The sequence below is a fragment of the Aspergillus uvarum genome (genome assembly GCF_003184745.1).
Source record: "Aspergillus uvarum CBS 121591 unplaced genomic scaffold BO82scaffold_2, whole genome shotgun sequence".
Taxonomy (NCBI): domain Eukaryota; kingdom Fungi; phylum Ascomycota; class Eurotiomycetes; order Eurotiales; family Aspergillaceae; genus Aspergillus; species Aspergillus uvarum.
Window position 1 is genome coordinate 340,215 of NW_020291299.1, and position 18,401 is coordinate 358,615.

Consider the following 18,401-nt stretch of genomic DNA (forward strand, 5'->3'; position numbering starts at 1 on the left):
CAGCCCTACCCTCCCTACCTTGACTTATTACTTGACCAGGTCAACCAGATGTACCCCTGCGCCTAGTGGATGATACTTGTCTTTGTGCTACGCCTACCAGATTGCCGAGAGCATTAATATCCACTGATGTCATTCAACGAATGGAAGGTCTTACTGTTGCTCCCGCACAATATATTCCCACCTTCAATGGTAATCGGGCACAGAGCACTTGAGGTCCAACCTTGGCGTGCCACAACGCCTACCAACTCCTTTCATTAGGGAAAAGAAAATCTTACTAGCACCATGAAGCCTGCCAATGTATGCTGAGGCATTTAAGCGCCCTCGATCGTCGCTCTGCATATTGCCAAGGCTCGTTCATTCCTGCGCAAGGCTGAGACGGAAGGCGATGCAGTCGCGGGGTAAGCCATATTAGGGTCTCGCCTCCTCACGACCAAAGTGTAGAATTCTTGGCCACCACATAATCATCAACCCAGATATGGCAAGGTCACAGGAAGCGACGCAGATTCTCCAACAAGAAAGCAATGACCCGAAAGACCGAGGAAAAGTCCGATACTCCACGCTCGACGGCCAACAGCATGTATGGCAAACCGGGGTGTGGAAGCGACTCCCCTACCTAGGCCTCCTGTCCCTGCTAGGCGTGCTCCTATGTATTGGGTTCGATATCGCCATCCTACTGACCTGCAACGGCCAGCCCGTCAGCAAATGGTCTGTGCAGCCATCCGTCCTGCTAGCCATCTCCGCCGCCCTCAGCAACGGCCTCCTCAAGTTCGCCATGGCCGAAGGCGCCGCCATCAGCTGGTGGCTGCGCGCGATCGACGGCTGCACCGTGGACGACCTGCATCGCTACTGGAGCTTCCCGAACAGCCTCTACGACGCGGCGAGAAACATCCGGTTCGCGAACCTCCTCACCTTCGCGAGCGTGGCCTCCGTCATCGTGGCTGTCGACAGCCCGCTCTACCAGCGCGCCCTGACCATCGTCACCGAAACCGTCGCGCACCAGACGCCCCTCTCCGTCAAGATCGCCCGGCAGATCCCCGAGGGGTACACGGGCACGCTGATGCAGCACACCACGCCGCCGGCCCTAGGGTCGATGAAGCCCGCATTCCAGCAGGTGATGGAAGGGTACAACAGTCGCGAGACCATGTACATCAACAGTACCACCGGTGCTGGGGGCGGCGGCGGCGGCGGCGGCGGCGGCGGGAATTTCACGGGGCTGATGATCCGCGCCGCGGGGTTCGCGGTCGACTGCGCGCAGGAGACGCGGCCCTGGGATTTCGGCCCCGCCTACGAGACCAAGAACGGCTCGCTGACGAGTAACGATTCAGGCGATATCGTGGGGATGGTCGACGTGGAGCGCACAATGTTCCAGACCAACTTCACGTTTGACGCCACGCTGCCGTCAAATATCACCTTCTTGGCGGTATGGAAGGACCAGATCCCCTGCGTCAGTCGGTTGCAGGTCAAGCGGTGCCGGTTTCAGATTGCCGAGCTCTACTACCCAGTTACGATTGTCAACAATACGGTGGAGTTTGCTGGGCCTCTGAACGAGCTGGGGCTCTCTGGGGACTCGATAGCCGCGAGGTATGACATCGACAGCAACGAAGTCACCCACCGCAATGGCAGCACGCTGGGGGGCATCTACCTGGGCGCGGAGGATCTGCTCAATGCGCAGGCCGCTGCCGACCAGGCGGACCACATCTGGAGTCTGGATACCTCGGGCACACTGGCCCAGGACTACGCGAACAACACCGATCTGACCACCACGTGTCAAAGCACCTGGTCCGATCCCACGTCCGCGGTCATTTCCACCCTGCAGGAGATCATGTTCCGCACGGCGCTCGCGGCGGCGAACGACTCGAGCAAGCTGGAATACTACAAGGGGGTGGACGCTACGCGCGTGCAGACGAATCAGACTGTGAACTCGGTTCTAACCTCGGATGAGGTGGTCTTCAAGCTGCATCCGGAGTACTTGGCGGTAGGCGTGCTGGTGACTATTGCCTGTGTGATTCCTGTGGCATTGACCTTCTATGGGTGGTGGAAGATCGGGCGGCCGGTCACGATGAGCCCGGTTGAGATTGCCAAGGCATTTAATGCGCCGGTGCTGCGTGGCTCGGCGACGGGGAGTGATTTGCAAGGGCTGTTGCCGGTGGTAGGGAGGCGTCGCGTGCGTTACGGGGCGGTTCGATATCGCGGGGAAAAGGTGGTGTTTCCGGAGGAGGGACTGGAGGCGGAGGAAGGGAGTGTGGAGACTCGTCTCGAGCTGGCTCATCTTCATTGGACCTCTGTGCCTAAGCAAGGGGCGTATTTTGCGTAGGGCATAGGTAAGAATATATCAGGTCTAATAAGGACAGTATCAGCAGCGAAAGTTTGAAGAGTACTGTACATTCTAGTATGCGGTTCTAGCTCTCTTAAATCAGGGCCATAATAAATTCAGCAACGTCTCCCTCTGACAGGACCCCCAGAAAGTAATCACTCACAGCGAGCGGGGCAAACATGGTATCATGCAAGGGATGACGCCTCCTGCACAACAGCAGTGCACAACAGCAGTGGTACTCCGTACAGACCGCTCCATGCTTCGGGAGGGGTAATCATCCCCTACTTGGGCAATCCAATGTACATATTAATTCCAAGCTTTCCCCGCGACTGACAGTAGCTTGTTTGGTTACTCACCCCACCCCAAGACATCATACATCCACCATGTTGGGCATAGGCACCATCCTGGCGGGCCTCACAGGCGCCCTCAGCATACGACTGCTAACCCAGCGCTCAGAAACCCCCACAACCACAAATTCCAGGACTCTCCCCCTCAAAATCGACACTCACCACCACTTTGTCCCCGACTTCTACCGCCAAGGTACAGTACAGAACCCACCCCCCCCCACAAATCCCACCTCAACCACCAACCATCAACCCTAACTCCCACGCCAACCTCCAGCAATCGACGCCGCCGGCGGCGATCCAGCCGGCTTCCCGACACCCAACTGGACCCTGCAAACCACCCTGGACAACCTCCAAATCAACGGTGTCCGCAAAGCCTACCTCTCCCTGACCTCCCCAGGTCCCACCATCGCGGGCCCCAACACAACCACCATCCGCCAACTCGCCCGCCAGGCCAACGAATACGCCGCCGCCCTCGCCGCCGCCCATCCAACCCAGCTAGGCTTCTTCGCCTCCCTACCATCCCCCCTCGACGACCCATCCGGCACCCTCGCGGAGATCACCTACGCCCTGGACACCCTCCACGCCGACGGCGTCACCCTCTTCACGCGCTACGGCCCGGACAACCACTACCTCGGACACCCGGCCTTCCGGCCCCTCTGGGAGACCCTCAACGCCCGCCGCGCCGTCGTCTTCATCCACCCGACCACCGCCGCGTGCAACGAGTGGATCAACCCCGTCCTCCCGCCGCCGATGCTGGACTTCCCGGCGGAGACCACCCGCTCCGCTATCGATATGATCATGGGTAACGTCACCCGAGATTTTCCGGACGCGAAGCGTATCCTCTCGCATGCGGGGGGGACGTTGCCGTTTTTGATTTCCAGGGTCGCGGTGACGGCGCGAGCTGCCAGGGAGCAAAATGTGACGACGTATGGGAAGACGTATGCGGAGTGGGTGGAGGGGGTGCGCTCGTTTTATTATGATTTGGCGCTGGTGGGGACGCCTGGGGTCATGGATTTGGTCTGGGGGACGGTGGATCCGGGGAAGGTTGTTTATGGTACGTTTGTCACGTCGTTTTCGTTTATGCGGGGGGCGGGGGGGCCCTCGAAACTTGAAGGGTGGGAGGGTGAGGGTCAGGGGTTTGTTGGGTGCAATGCTAACTTGGCGGGACGACGGGTAGGATCAGATTTTCCATATGCGAATGCGGATAAAGTGGCGGGGTATCGCGAGTATTTGGATGAGTATGTCATGGACGAGGAGTTGCGTGCTGAGGTTTACTTCAGGAATGCAGAGAGGTTGTTGGGTTAGGGCTGTGGTTGGTGGGTTTGGAGTTGTATGCGTGGTTGTAACTCGCATGCAATTTAGTGGAGATTCATAGTGAAGTTTTGGTTTGTCGCATAAGCCACTACGCAGTCCAAGAGGAGATACTTGTTAATGAATAACCTACTCCGTACTTATTCACTACTTAAAACAGAGTCAACCCGCTCAATCCTTCTGCAAAGCCCGCCGAAAAGTCTCCAACGTGTGCTCCCACACTTTCCCCGCGAACCCGCGCTCGCGATATTCGGCCATCAGCTTCTCCTTCGTCGCATTTTTCCCATCGTAGTTCAAGATATACGACCCGCCACCGACATGCCCCGTCGACGCGACCGCCGCGCGCAGCCCCTCCGCCAACGGCGTGCCCACATACGACGCATCCCTGGGCTTCGCGGCCGGGTACGCCGCCGAGGTGGCGATGAACAGGTTGCGCTGGCCGCTCTCCTCGGGCGTCATGGACAGCGGCCGCGAGAGCACGCTCATCACGGCGCCGGCCCAGGTCCCGAAGGTGGACTTCATGAGCGGGGTGCGCACGATCCCCGGGAAGACGTGCGCGAAGCCGACGGTCGGGTGCGTGGCGGCCAGGTGCTCCAGGGCCAGCGAGTTGAGCGTCGCCGCGTAGGTGGCCGCCTTGCGGAAGGACCACGATTGCCGCAGGTCGAGGTTGTGCTCGTCCACGTGGCCCTCTTGCCCGGCGGCGAGCACGGACACGACTCGCGGCGCGCCGGGAGAGTTCTCCAGCAAAGGCAGGAGGTTCTGGATGAAGCGCATGCGGCCGTAGTAGCGCAGGACGTGGTTATCGTCTAGGCCTTCATCGGTTTCTATGGGGGTTTAGTTTTGGGACTTTGGATGGTTAAGGGGGAATTGGGTAGGGAAGTACCATTCTTGGACATGGCCAGATGGCCTGTGGAGAGGAAGAGCAGGTCGATGGATTTCTCCTTCTCCTTGATCTGCTCGCAGGCGGTGTCGACATTCCGCAGCAGGGAGAGGTCGGCCTGGATGAAGTGGAACTTGCCGTCCGGGTTGGCGGCGCGGAGCTCCTCCAGAACGCGCGAGCCTGAAGCTGCGCTGCGTCCCACGACGTGGATGGTGGGCTGCTTCACGGATTGGGCCAGTTGCTTGGCGGTTGCTTCGCCGATGCCGCTGGTGCCGCCGACGAAGACGGCGATCAGCTCGGGCCGGCTGGTGGAGAGGGTCGCGTTGGATTGGCGGACCTCGTTGAGGGCTGGCATGATGAGGGTCTGTGAGGGAAGGATACTGAGTCACATCAATTGCTTTACTTGTGGACTGTGAGTTATTGAGAAGTGGTGTTTGTGATGGAATGTGGTGATAGTCGGGGGTTAAATACGGAGTCTTGGCAGAGCGGACAATGGAGGATGGGATGAGATGACGTCTTCCAACATTCTGACTCAGCGACGGCAGGCATCTCGGATGGCATTCCTTTTTCGGTCGCTCTTGATTCATCGAATGCATGATCCATGCAGGTTCGGACTCCTCCGCTAGTAGTGATTAGATATGCTACTACTGTGGTACTATGCGTACCAGACCAGACTAATAACTAACCTAGCTAGTGCCTACCTTCAGTATTCTCCTTTTCATCTTGAGGTCCACTTGATGATCAAGTGATCAAGTCAACTTTCCGCGATAATTGACCGTTCAGCCCCAACAGTGCAGTCTACTGTTCCCAACGTGATGACACGGTCTTGGTCGTGGTAAAGAAGGGCCAGTACGTCTTTCCAGGAGCATGGCGGTCTGAGATAGTTAGCACAGCATACCACTCCATGTTCAAGGAAAGGAAAATGCATACCTCCTAGGAACGAATCCTTGTTGCTCGTCCGCACAGCAGTGCCATAAGGGGCTGTACATCTTAGTATAGTACTGCACCAGAAACGCCATCAACATACCTATTAGCGGGATGTTGACCCCAATCTGCCCAACATTGACGCCGCGTTGAAATGTATTGGCGTGTTTACCACTGGTGGTGAAGATGGAACATGCGTTGCCATCTACGGGGCAAGTATGAGCTGACCGTCTTCATGAGTTCGAGCCGCATAGCAAGCAGACTTACATTTATTCTGATTGATGAGTTCCATCGCCTCTTCCAAAGTCTCAACCTCCATGCAGATAAGCACCGGCCCGAAGATCTCCGACTGGTAGCACTCCATGTAAGTCTCGACATTGGTCAGGATCGTCGGCCCCATGAAATTGCCATCCGGGTAGCCGGGGACCTGGATCTCGCGACCGTCCAGAAGAACACGAGCCTGCTCCTGAACCGCACGTTGGATGACGCCGCTGACCCGCTTCACGGCCGCTTCGTCGATCAGCGGCCCGATCTTGGACTCCTGGTCGCCCCCACAGCCCACGACCATCGACTCGGCCAGCTCGACCAGTTTGGGGATCCACTCGCGCGTGCTACCCACGAAGACGGCCACGCTGAGCGCCATACACCGCTGGCCGGCCGCCCCGAAGGCACTGCCGGCGATGGCGAAGAGCGTGGACGTCATGTTGGCGTCTTCGAGGATGACCCCGTGATTCTTGCCGCCGCACTCGGCTTGGATGCGCTTTCCGGCGGCGCGTGCAAGGTCGTGGACTTGTTGCGCGGCCGGTTCGGACCCGACGAAGCTGATGGCCTGGACGGTGGGCTGGTGGATCAGCATCTGGACGGTCGAAGGGCCGCCGTGCAGGATGTTGAACACCCCGGGCGGAAATCCGGCCTTGAGGAAGGCCTCCGCAAGCAAGGTGGATGTTGATGGTGTCTTTTCGGACGGCTTTAATACCACGGTATTGCCTGTGATCAGGGCATAGGGTAACGACCAGAGGGGGATCATGAAAGGAAAACTGAAGGGAGTAATGGAGACACAGACGCCCTACAGGTTTCAATCAGCACTAAATCTTGCCATCCCCTGAGTTCAAGACAGTCATCAGTCAGCACTAACCACCGGTTCGTAGAAAGTCTGCAGCAAGGTGGCATCGCCTCCGAGGAACATGCCCGCCATTTCCGGCCCGACGGAGCAGGCAGCGTGGATGCAGTCCAGCCCGCGAAAAACCTCGGCGTCGGCATCGGCGAGAGTTTTCCCCACCTCGCGGGATAGACATGTCACCTACGACCAGTCTGAATTAGCTCCAGGGCTACTGGGTGTCCTGGCATCAAGTACTGAGTGAACGAGTCTTACTATTTCCGGCGACATTTGCCTGAGTACATCCACGACTTTCAACAGCCGCTCCCGCCGCACCTGGAACCCCAGCGCCGCCCAGGCGGGCTGAGCATCCTGTGCTGCCTGAACAGCCCTCTGAACTTCCTGCAGTGTACTTCCAGGAACCCTACATAGTAAACTCTGCGAGACCTGAATCTGAGGTCAGCGACCACAGGAGCAGGATAATTTCTAGGGAAAAAAATAAAGAAAAAAAAAAACAACTAGACAAAATCCTCTTACCGGATCCAGAACATTGCTCCAGCTCTGCGACTTGGACATGACATGCTCATTGTTGATAAAGAGGTGCGTCACAGTAGGAGGCGCGGGCGAGACCGGAGCATCTGATCCATTCTCATCATCATCCCCATTGTCGTCCAATTCTGGACTCTCCCCACGGGGTGTGGCGTCCTCGACGTGACTAGACCGCGTGCTACTCCTCCGCGAGCGGGTCTGACTCCAACGTCAATCGGGTGTTGTTCGTGTCGGGCTTATCGGATGAAAGTGCACATACATCAGAGCTCCGGCGCGAGGCCCGCTCGCTGGAGACGACCGTATCGTCGCTCGGAGTGGGCGATCCCGAGGGGAAGGGGGCGAACCGCGCCGCTCGATTCGACGATTTGGTCGCGATTCGGGGCATATCTCGCAATTCAATGTGTTATCCGCTCACCGGGTAAGGAGATTGAGGCGGAGTGTGAGGGAAGATAGACGATAGATTGATTATCTTTGGATGTTGGGGTTCAAGGCGGCTTATCAGTTTTTTAAAAACAGGTCGGGATTCCCCGAGGGGTTGCGCGATAAGGAGTTTCCCCCGCTTTGTGGGAGATCGCTGATAAGCAAGTCTGGTGGTGGGCTTAGCTCATTGCTCTTTATGGATTGGGGTAATGGGAATTAAGAGGGGGGACCATAGGTGGATACTGGATACATGCAGTGTACACAGATCTACAGGGGGCAGTATGCCTTACCTATCAACTTCCCAACTTACTCCCCTAAGCCCCCCCTTCCTCCGTCGTCTCCGGGGGTCCTTTTTCTAAGCACTCGCCCCTTACAAACTGTACTATATACTACTTGGCTTTATTTAAGTTATATAACTACTAGTTACATCAGGATTGTTAGGGCTATTAGAATCTTAGGGTATTTCAGGCTGAAGATATTGCTACATTAGGATTCTTTATTGAAAAATACTGTATGTAATCTTTTACAATGGGATCGCGTTGGGTGTTGTAAGCGGCTTATAAGGCGGTAAGGCTGTTACTTATAGAATTACTTGGTGAATGGGGTTTTTGCAAATTGGCACGAGTAGCTTGCCGTAAGATCTATGCGACCGTGGATCTCTTCTGGTACATACAATCAGGCAGGTAGACATCATCTACTCGACTGAGAGCTATCAGCCCCAAGTGGCTAAGGCATGGCTCACAGCCGCAGAATGGATGACTTGTCCATCTGACTGAGCACACCGTATCCTGCTGCATGACAAAAATGAGAAGACATGGGCGTAAGACTTTGGTTCCGTAGATGTGCCTTCGTATTGAAGACTCTTGCTGTATGGTCAACGACTGGCTTCAAACATCTGGTCACGCGACAGACGGACGTGGGACTAAAAAACTTCAATTGCAAGGGCACGGTACATAGCACAAAGATGTACGAAAATGTTACTTTTTGACATTGAAGAAGATAACTCCTCTTTGCCCTCCTCCTGACAAGCAAGCTCCAGGCCAAACCAGGATAGCGATAAGATTAGATCCGCCTTATCATCCACAGTTGCTGTCGCGTGCCAAGCCGAATCTCGTTTTTTTTTTCCCTTTGAATTTTCTTCTCCGCCTTCTTCCGCCCACGCACACCTGCATTGCACCCCTCTTCACTCACAACAAAGCAAGGTACCCCGCGGTCATCGGGATATAAATCAAGGTACTTCTACCCTTGTTCCTCTGATCTCCTTCCTTTCATGAAGTTTCGCAAACTTCATCACCTCCAACAACCCACAAACTCGGCACATCTAATATATCTAAACAAATAAATCCAAACTCTAAAGGCCTCCACAAAATGTCAATCCCGACTGCCGGAACCACCTCGGCACTTACCACCACCACCCCGATGGACCACGTCACCGTCCTCGAGCAGGACCGCTCCCTGCTCAGCCTCATGACCATCATCCGGGATGTCAACACCGACGACCGCGCATTCGTCTCCGCCGTGGAGAAAGTGGTGCACCGCCTGATCTCTTCCGGTATGGTCACGTGCTCTTTTCGGGGCAGGTAGGAAAAGAAAGACAACTAATGCGAGAGAGTATATCAGCTCTGAACTATGTCCCCGCTGAGGAACATACCGTCACCACACCGCTGAATACCACGTACAAGGGCCTCCGCTTCACGAAGGGGGTCTGTGGCGTGAGCATCCTGCGGGCGGGCGCGAGCATGGAGCAGGTTTTGCGGGATACGTGGACGTAAGTGACCCCCCCCCCCCCCCCCCCCCCCCCCCCCCCCCCCCCCCCCCCTTACTATGTTCTCGGTTTGTGGGTGTTGTAGTGGATGGAAATGCTGATTGTTTTGGTAAAGTGGTCGCCTGAGCTTCGGAAAGCTCCTCATCCAACGCGACGAGGAGACGAGCATCGCCAAGAGTTATTATTCGAAGTTGCCGGCGGGGATTTGTAATGATGGTATGTCTTTCTGTGGACTTGGTCTTTGCGATTGCTTCTCTTTTGGGATGTTCTGACCAGAAGTAGTCGTCTTGCTTCTCGAGCCGATGCTCGCGACGGGAGGCTCGGTCATCAAGGCCGTGGAGACGCTGACCGAGCATGGCGTGCCGGAGGAGTCGATCGTGCTGGTGAATGTCGTCTCCTCGAAGAAGGGGCTCGAGGTGGTCACGGGACGGTTCCCCGCGTTGAAGATCGTGTCTGCGGCGGTGGATGCGGATCTGACGGCGCAGAAGTAAGTATTCCTCCTTCCTTCGGTTTCTGCTGTGTCGTTCTGCAAAACGCAAGTACTGACCTGTCGCAGCTATATTAGCCCTGGCTTGGGTGACTTCGGGGATAGGTACTATGGTACGTGCTGAGTATGTTTTGAGATTGGAGGAGGCAGTCGGTGTTTCATGGCTATGGTAGTATCAGTATCTCTTCTTTGGGTATTTGAATCTTGGGTGTTTTATGCATTGTGACGAGGATGGTAGGTTGGAATTTGGATAAGTCTTGCATATAAGGTCGGCAGGGTTTTAAGTTGCATATTCATCGCATTAGGCGGGGGTCTTGAGTCGAACATTTTTGGCTGCTATGTTGCAAATACAATATCAAATACTTCGTTACTGAATGCGATCATTTGCTTCGTCTTGTAAATTCCTATCTGCTTGACTATCTCTGACTAAGATCAGAAGATCGTCCCAAACAGCCGATCGCCAATATCCCCCACCCCGGGCTGAATATACCCCTTCGCATTCACCTCCGGATCCACTGCGCCCACCACAAATCGACTCCCCTCCGGCCACACTCCGGCCGCGTGAGACAACCCCATTGGTGTGGCGAGCATTGACAGGAAAGTCACCTTCTCCACGCCCCATTCCCTACGGATACTGCGTTAGCCACCAGATCACAGGTGTTTAACAGCCCAACTCATGTCGAAAAATAAGAAAAGACAGAGACTCACTCCAAGATCCCCACAACCGCCGCCGCCGTTCCACCTGTCGCGATCAACGGATCCAGCACCACCGCCTGTTTGATCTGCGCCGGCTTGAGAGGCAGTTTGTTGTAATACTCCACCGGCTGCAGCGTAGATTGGTCTCGGAAAATGCCCAGGTGGTAGATCGCGGTCGAGAGGTTCTCTGGCAAGCTGTCCATGAAGCCATCGAACATGGCGAGCCCGGAGCGGAGGACGACGATCACGGCTACGGTTTCGTCGGGGGCGGTGGTGTCGAGATGAATGGATTTGGAGAGGGCAGTCGTCATTCCACGGACCAGGGAGCGGACGTTAGAGGGCTTGAGGTCGCGTTGGCGGAGGCTTTGGAGGAGGGTTGTGAAGGTGGTGTTGTGCACTTGATGCACGTTGGATGGGAGGGTGACGGTCATGGCGAGGTGGTAGTGATTCTGGAGGATGGATGTCTAGTGTAAAATCAGATGCAAGGGTGTATGTGTAGCCAGGGACGATGGCAGTATACCAGGCTTATATTTATTAATGCCTTAGCTCGAGCATCGCAGAGCAACACCTTGCAATGTATTGACGCCTTGTTGTGATATGCTGTACACCGCTGGCGATACAGGGTGTATCGCGTGGTGTTATCAGATAAGATAGAGGATATCAGCCGCGGGTCCTGGGTGATAAGCGCCTTTCCCCGCTCTGAGTTGTTGTTCCTTTCCCCCCTCCTTCCTACCTGAATTCCAACACAACTCTTCTTTCTTTTCACTGCATACACTCAAGTGAAACACCTTCCAAACAGCCTACTAGAGTCACCGCAGTTCGAATATTTACCATGACTTCCAGCATCCAGCACCTTCTGGGTCTCGAAGCTGTCCGCGACCGCGCCCGTGTTGTCCTGAGCCTAGCCGAGGAAGGCAAGCTCCACCACTATGATTATCACCCCGACCGCTTGGACGCGACCGTGGACTATGTTGTAAACATCATAACGGTGCGACATGACATTCCTTACTACTAGCAAAGTAAAGACTAACACGATACCTCTGACAGCGAGACTTCGGCCCCGACCGATACGATCAGATCCCTCCCCACGGTCGCTGGCAGCACTTCGAAGTGGGCGGGGTGCCTCGACTACAACAACTTCTCGAGCGATGGAGTCAAGCCGGCTATGACGACAAGGAGAAGGTGCGCAGTCTGTTGGATCTGTTCTTCGTCTCCGTGCTCCTTGACGCCGGAGCGGGCGATACCTGGCGGTACGTCGAACCAGAGTCGGGTAATGTGTATAACCGCAGTGAGGGGATCGCGGTCGCTTCGCTGTATATGTTTCTCAATGGGGACTTTGCCAAACAGGGGTCAGAGAGGAAGGATGTCGTGCATGGTAGAGTTCCACCCTTTGCTTATCCATCTAACAACGCTGACTGATGTTGTTGGATAGGGGAGGCGCTGAAAGGCCTGACGGTGGACGTATTGACCCAGGGGTTCCAAGTCGATGATAAGAGCAATCCGCTTGTGGGAGCAGGTGCACGCGTCGAGATTCTACAGAGACTGGGCCAGTCGATAACCAGTCTCTCGGAGATTTTCGGACCGTCCGGTCGCCCCGGCCAACTTCTTGGTGAGATCAATGCTTTTGTATTCAACCAGAAGGTACACTGACCCAAGCAGACCATCTCCTTTCCTCGGGCGCGGAGAACCTCGATTATGCCCAACTCTGGGCTGTGCTGCAACAGACGCTGATTCCGATCTGGCCATCCGACCGAACTCGCGTTCGCGGACACCCGATCGGCGACGCATGGCCTCTGGATGTATTGTCGGAGTCCTCCCAGATCACCACCACAGACCCTGACACCGCCACGATCCAGCCCTTCCACAAGCTGACGCAGTGGCTCGCCTACTCGCTCAAGGTTCCCTTCGAGCGCATACTGAAAATCACCTGGAAAAATGCGGAGCTGGGAACCGGGCTGCCCGAGTATCGCAATGGGGGGTTGTTCGTAGACATGGGGGTTTTGACGCTCAAGCCAGCGGCACTAGAGCGCGGGCTGCGCACCTCCGGGGTCACGCTGCCGTGCTTCGCAGTGGGAGATGGGGAGATAGTTGAATGGCGGGCGATGACGGTTGCTCTGCTGGACGAATTGCACAAGCGGATTTCGAGCAGTGGGAAGTTGGGAGATGTTCAATTGACGTTGCCTCAGATGTTAGAGGCTGGCTCGTGGAAAGCGGGTCGAGAGCTCGCGGCTGAAAAGCGGCCGCAGACTAAGTCGAGTCCCATCTTGAACGCCGGGGACGGCACTTTGTTCTAGGTTATCTTTGAAGGATTACACATGAGTAGTTAGGTCAAGGTTCAATGGGATGATGTGGCAAGAGTGGCTTGAGGGTCAAGTAGATTAGGACCGGAGCTGCTCCTGAAGCCCGACTATACTTATTCTAGACAACTGGTCTTGGTGGCTGCCATGGTACTCCAATTACACCCAGAAATGAGCTTTGACGGCTTAGACCCCTCCAAATCAACACCAGTGGGGTCTAAACTATCGTCACTCTGACGGCACAAAAGGGCAGGCCATATACAGACTGTGAGACTTGAGGCGAAACCCTTGAGCGAGCGGGCGGGAGGGAAGCTTATCTTAACCCCTTTCCCGCTTGCCATTGATCTCAGGGCAGGGCTCGGCTTGAACCCGCATTGGCTCGATTTGTGATGATTGACGCCAATCCCTCCAATGAAAGGTGGACCGGAACAGCACGCCCCTTATCACTTATCACATCACCTTCACAAATCGCGACAGCTTACCTTTACCCTAGCCCTGGCAAATGCGCATCGAGAATTTAATCAGCCACCCTTGCCGAGGTTCGGCCCCCGGTAAGCGGGAGGAGGCACTGCGGCTGATGGGTCTTTGACTCTTTGCCCTCCCGAGCCCCAGTCCGTGCCGAATACCCGGCACAGGAACGCTCCCTGCTTTTTTTATCCAGGAATATGCGCCAATTCGATCATCAAAGCAAATTCAGATTGCACACAGAGGCGCAGGGTCTTCCATTTCATCACCCGCGCACCTCATTAGTACATTTCTCGACCATCGAATCATCCTGTGGGCGAGTCATGCTGCAGGAGAACTATCATTCTCATGCATTCATTGAGAGGAGCTGTGGGTCCGCAGAGACCCATTTTTGTTAGTGCTTTTTTTTCCCCTTCTTCTGCCGTCTTGCTTTGCACCGAGTCAGACTTTGTTCAGCACAATAAAAGCAGTGAGTCGCCCGACCATTCTCAGCCACCCCTTCTGGTGTGTTGGGGGATTTCTCTTTATGAGGGCATTCCATCGAAAGTGGGCAAGTCTTCCTGATCTGTGACATATCGTCGAGCGATGATATGATGACGTGAATGCCCGCACCATTTCCCAAAAATACAGTCCATAAGGAATGAAGTTAAAATGATCGCGGATGTGGAACAGCATCGCGAAAAAGGAACCCTTCCCAAGGGGGTCTATCGCACTCGGATTCCCCATTGGCGCATGCTCCTCGACCAAGGCGCCATCAACGAAGAAATCCTCGAATTTGAATACCCCGGCAGTGGCACCGAGGAGGATCCGTATGTGGTCTCTTGGATTCCCAACGATTGCCGCAACCCACTGCTCTTCAGCGCGGCGCGGAAGATCACCATCACGTTGATTGTCGCCTTCTCCACCCTGACCGTCGCTCTGACCTCGTCCACCTACAGCGGCAGCATCAAGGAAATTGTCGAGGATCTCCATGTCAGCTCGGAAGTCGCAACCATCGGCCTGGCGCTCTTCGTGCTGGGCTTCGCGGTCGGCCCGATCTTCTGGGCGCCGGTCAGCGAGGTCTTCGGTCGCCAAACCCCCTTCATGGTCAGCTTCTTCGCGATGACCGCATTTTCAGCCGGGTGCGCTGGCGCGCAAAACATCTGGACGCTGTGCATCCTGCGATTCTTCGCTGGATCCTTCGGATCCTCACCGTTCACCAACGCGGGAGGCACGATCTCGGACATGTTCACCGCGCGGCAGCGCGGCCTAGCCTTAAGTCTGTACGCGGCCGCCCCCTTCCTCGGACCCGCCCTGGGGCCCATCATCGGCGGATTCCTCGGGATGAGCGCGGGCTGGCGCTGGGTGGAGGGGTTCCTCGCGTTACTGGCGGCCCTAATCTGGGTCCTGATGGCCGTCTTCATCCCGGAGACCTACGCGCCCGTCCTCCTGCGGCAACGCGCCCGACGCCTCTCCCAGCTCACCGGCCGGGTCTACCGCAGCAAGATCGAGCTCGACAAGGGCCCCGTCTCACTACCGCGCCTCCTGAAGACCGCGCTTTCGCGCCCCTGGGTCCTGCTCTTCCGCGAGCCGATCGTCCTCCTCTTCGCCCTCTACATCGCCATCGTCTACGGCACGCTGTACATGTTCTTCTCCGCCTTCCCGATCGTCTACGAGGACATCCGCGGCTGGAACCCAGGCGTCGGCGGCCTCGCCTTTCTAGGCATCATGGTGGGCATGATCATCGGCGTCGGCGCAACCATCCCGGCAAACCTGCACTTCATCCAGGTCCAAGACCGGCACGGGGGCTTCGCGCCCCCCGAGGCCCGCCTCCTGCAATGCATGCCCGGCGCCCTCGCCATCCCCATCAGCCAATTCTGGTTCGCCTGGACCGATTCCTCCTCCATCCACTGGAGCGTAAGCATCATCGCCACCGCCCCGTTCGGCTTCGGCGTCATCTTGATTTACCTCGGCGTCATGAACTACCTCATCGACTCGTACACCATCTACGCCGCCTCTGTGCTGGCTGCCAACACCGTTCTCCGCTCCATCTTCGGGGCGGTCTTTCCCATAATCGCCCCTTACATGTATAGCGGCGCGGGCATCCACTGGGCCCCCTCCATCCCGGCGTTTTTGAGTTTGTTGTGCATGCCGGCGCCGTTTCTGTTCTATAGGTATGGGGCGGCAATCCGGAAGAAGTGTAAGTTTGCGGCTGAATCGGAGCAATATATGCGTGCCTTGCAGGAGAATGCGGCAAGGAAGGCGCAGGTGGTTGAGACCAGGAGGCCGGTGGTTGGGGAGCCGGTGGTTTCGGCGGATGGGGAGCCGGGTCCTGCGGAGGCTGTTGGGGGAGGAGGATCAAGTGAAAGGTGATCTAGTTATTGGTTGTCTGTCTCTTTGCATTCTGGAGCTACTTAAAAATGGGTTGCAAGGTGTACACGGTATGAATAGACACGGATAGATTATATGGCATGGCACGTGCCTTCCGGATACAATGCAGCAAGAATAGATTTGGTTCAATGAATTTGGGAGACCAAAGACAAGTAAAAACGAGAATTTATCTTGAGGGCTTCACTTACCCTAAAGATCATAGCCAGTCCTCATCAATGGCTAGTCTACCACCGCCTTAAAGCCCGCCCCGTCGGTAAGCCTGGAGCCGGGCTAGGGCTACCCCGCTCGTCTTCCCGCCGGAACCTTTCCATTCCCCTACTGTGTAGGATTGCATTCACACCGTATTTCGAGGTTAGTGCGGAGACTCCGTTAACGGAGTAGGACCAAGAGAATATTTGTTTTGTATCCTGGGAGCCCGTCACTCAGGCATATTTGTTATGTTCATATAAGGGTTGACTGGTTGGGTATTCGTGGTTCTAACTTGTTCTTCTTTCTCGACAGGGGGTCGTGACCTAGAAAGCACTGCCTCGAAGACTGATCAAGGGACAGTTGCAATGTATGATAGCCTCCCCAAGTTGTCGCTATGGGAAGGCCCGATCGATATCATTCTTAGCCGTCGCATTGTTTCAGCACGGTTACGCCTTTTAGTAGAGCGCGTCAGCGCCTCCTGCACGCTGCCCATCTGCTTCGAATCATCCATACCCCCTCAATGATCTAACCTCGGTTAATGCACGACCCATGCTGCAGTCATACAACCAGTAGGGTTGAACGACCAAGCCGCAAAAAGGTGAGAACATACAACAGAAGGGATTCGCTGGTGGTCACCCACCCAACTACTAACCTCCCGGCGTGTGGCTTAAGTACGGCTGAGCGGACGGGAAGCCCTGTTTTCCACACCCTGTGGTCGTATGTGCTGGTTTAGGACTTGGAAAAGGATATGTAGCAACCAAGGCTAATCCAGTAGCGTGCTGTGGGGCGATTCAAACCCTACGACCACTCTCTACATCTGGAACTATGCCAAATTCTTGGTCGCAGAACCACTACGATTCCCTTTGGGTGAGGCCGCAGAGGGGATCATTCTAATCGATCAACCCATAAACGAGGACTTATAGACCCAATGGATTCTTGGGACATTTAAACCAACCAGGCCGATTCGCATCAGCGGGACCGGGGCCCTAACGGCTAGGATAGCGTGCTGCGTGTTCTGAGGGAGTCCGTGAGATTCCTGAGGCATAACATGGCTTGGTCGCAACAGGCTAAAGCGATGGAACACGCCTTCCTTCAGATGCTGGTAGGCGATGCTCCATCATTCGCGTTGGAGGTCGAGCCGCAAATGGATCAATTGATCAATTAAGCTCAGCGCGGTGAGGGTGAGCTACAGGAGCAGCGAGAATGCTCTTTGGGACGTCATCCTGCGATGCAATGGGGCTAAGCCCGAAGGCAAGCCGTCTTTTGACCTCCCTAGCAGTATGTAAGCCGTAGAGTAGGGCAAGGAAGATTTACCCTACGACACGGCAAATCCGCTTTTCCAGGTTGCATACGGGCTAGAGTATTCTTCTTTAGTCAACGACTTGGGCCGACCCTTTCTCCCATATTCTATCATCTCTATAGGCGCTAAAATCCAGCAGCGAGGGTGTTCGCCGGGTAAGAGTGATCGGAAAAGGATGAGGAGTAAGTAGGAGAAACTGCGGTTAAGGTCCTTTATTAAGGAGCATCTTCAACCATCCTCTTAATCTATTTGTTGGGGCTTGTATATAGGCTTGGGTCATGATTTTTCTAGCAGATTGACATTGGACGCGTCGAGTGGTCTACACTCTACAGAAAGCATCTCTGGGCCCGAGAAGGGGAATCAAGTCCGAACCTGGTTTGCTCGGCTATAGCCGCGGTATAGCGGGAGCGGGAATTTCCCGTGTCTCCACAGCGCTGAGAACAACATCTAGCCAAACTGCTTGGGAAAGACTCGAAGGCAAAAGGCCCCTCTGTTCTTTTGTTGCTTTGTGTATGCCTCTACATGCGGAAATTTTGATACAGTCATGGTTGTCAGGTTCGAACCTTAATGGCAAATCGCAGCCCAGCCCAGTCCTCTCCTGCGCAGCCGACAAATAGCCCAATTTGCAATCACCTCGAGCGCATTGGAGAGTCCACCTACTCAAGCTTTCATGTAATCATGTCTTGGATCGATAATACGCGGTCTTTGTGTGGGGAAGCTGCATGGCTGAAGCAGCCCTCGCAAACCCACACCAAATTGGGTAAGTTTCTTCTCCACGGTAGATCAGCTCGACACGACTCCATACAAGGGCACCAAATAACAATTTGCACACCTACAGAGATCTACAAGACGTCCGAGTCTACCTTCTACCTTTAAAAGTTCGGATCATTGCGGCGCAAGCCCTGAAGAACTCGAACCGTAATCTAAATCTTGGCAGGATGATCGGTGGGTTCGAACTTTGCTGCTTGGCCCAAATGCTGGCAAAGGCGTT

The 18,401-nt window shown here is 55.4% G+C and overlaps 9 protein-coding genes across 9 annotated transcripts; 6 read left to right on the forward strand and 3 right to left on the reverse strand.

Annotated features, from left to right (window-relative positions):
- Positions 1-462: 462 nt before the first annotated feature.
- Positions 463-2,439, forward strand: BO82DRAFT_349900 (DUF3176 domain-containing protein). Its single transcript, XM_025634005.1, has one exon. It carries the CDS (start codon positions 476-478, stop codon positions 2,312-2,314), a length of 1,839 nt encoding a protein of 612 aa, XP_025496979.1. The 5' UTR covers positions 463-475; the 3' UTR covers positions 2,315-2,439.
- A 240-nt stretch (positions 2,440-2,679) lies between these two features.
- Positions 2,680-4,082, forward strand: BO82DRAFT_379910 (amidohydrolase family protein). Its single transcript, XM_025637719.1, has 3 exons — positions 2,680-2,854; positions 2,936-3,715; positions 3,839-4,082. Exons 1-3 carry the CDS (start codon positions 2,698-2,700, stop codon positions 3,964-3,966), a joined length of 1,065 nt encoding a protein of 354 aa, XP_025496980.1. The 5' UTR covers positions 2,680-2,697; the 3' UTR covers positions 3,967-4,082.
- Positions 4,083-4,084: 2 nt separating this feature from the next.
- Positions 4,085-5,312, reverse strand: BO82DRAFT_325017 (short-chain dehydrogenases/reductase). The gene is made up of 2 exons (XM_025632856.1): positions 4,856-5,312; positions 4,085-4,796 (listed from the first exon to the last, which is right to left on the reverse strand). Exons 1-2 carry the CDS (start codon positions 5,205-5,207, stop codon positions 4,144-4,146), a joined length of 1,005 nt encoding a protein of 334 aa, XP_025496981.1. The 5' UTR covers positions 5,208-5,312; the 3' UTR covers positions 4,085-4,143.
- A 303-nt stretch (positions 5,313-5,615) lies between these two features.
- Positions 5,616-7,541, reverse strand: BO82DRAFT_299769 (Methylmalonate-semialdehyde dehydrogenase). Its single transcript, XM_025632032.1, has 7 exons — positions 7,410-7,541; positions 7,149-7,319; positions 6,912-7,076; positions 6,044-6,842; positions 5,880-5,981; positions 5,783-5,833; positions 5,616-5,727 (listed from the first exon to the last, which is right to left on the reverse strand). Exons 1-7 carry the CDS (start codon positions 7,446-7,448, stop codon positions 5,651-5,653), a joined length of 1,404 nt encoding a protein of 467 aa, XP_025496982.1. The 5' UTR covers positions 7,449-7,541; the 3' UTR covers positions 5,616-5,650.
- Positions 7,542-9,078: 1,537 nt separating this feature from the next.
- On the forward strand, positions 9,079-10,425 carry BO82DRAFT_349905 (uracil phosphoribosyltransferase). Its single transcript, XM_025634006.1, has 5 exons — positions 9,079-9,393; positions 9,462-9,609; positions 9,722-9,822; positions 9,889-10,093; positions 10,163-10,425. The coding sequence occupies exons 1-5, from the start codon at positions 9,210-9,212 to the stop codon at positions 10,215-10,217; spliced, it is 693 nt and encodes a 230-aa protein (XP_025496983.1). The 5' UTR covers positions 9,079-9,209; the 3' UTR covers positions 10,218-10,425.
- Positions 10,426-10,525: 100 nt separating this feature from the next.
- BO82DRAFT_388390 (PRTase-like protein) lies at positions 10,526-11,387 on the reverse strand (the record flags this gene model as incomplete). The annotated part of the gene is made up of 2 exons (XM_025638381.1): positions 10,802-11,387; positions 10,526-10,718 (listed from the first exon to the last, which is right to left on the reverse strand). The coding sequence occupies exons 1-2, from the start codon at positions 11,218-11,220 to the stop codon at positions 10,526-10,528; spliced, it is 612 nt and encodes a 203-aa protein (XP_025496984.1). The 5' UTR covers positions 11,221-11,387.
- A 138-nt stretch (positions 11,388-11,525) lies between these two features.
- On the forward strand, positions 11,526-13,213 carry BO82DRAFT_428149 (URC4/urg3 family protein). Its single transcript, XM_025640420.1, has 4 exons — positions 11,526-11,777; positions 11,837-12,164; positions 12,222-12,398; positions 12,449-13,213. Exons 1-4 carry the CDS (start codon positions 11,622-11,624, stop codon positions 13,081-13,083), a joined length of 1,296 nt encoding a protein of 431 aa, XP_025496985.1. The 5' UTR covers positions 11,526-11,621; the 3' UTR covers positions 13,084-13,213.
- A 663-nt stretch (positions 13,214-13,876) lies between these two features.
- BO82DRAFT_349908 (uncharacterized protein) lies at positions 13,877-14,212 on the forward strand. Its single transcript, XM_025634007.1, has one exon. The coding sequence runs from the start codon at positions 13,900-13,902 to the stop codon at positions 14,113-14,115; it is 216 nt and encodes a 71-aa protein (XP_025496986.1). The 5' UTR covers positions 13,877-13,899; the 3' UTR covers positions 14,116-14,212.
- Positions 14,213-14,430: 218 nt separating this feature from the next.
- Positions 14,431-16,459, forward strand: BO82DRAFT_379917 (MFS transporter; the record flags this gene model as incomplete). Its single annotated transcript, XM_025637720.1, has 2 exons — positions 14,431-15,819; positions 16,442-16,459. The coding sequence occupies exons 1-2, from the start codon at positions 14,635-14,637 to the stop codon at positions 16,457-16,459; spliced, it is 1,203 nt and encodes a 400-aa protein (XP_025496987.1). The 5' UTR covers positions 14,431-14,634.
- Between the last annotated feature and the right edge of the window lie 1,942 nt (positions 16,460-18,401).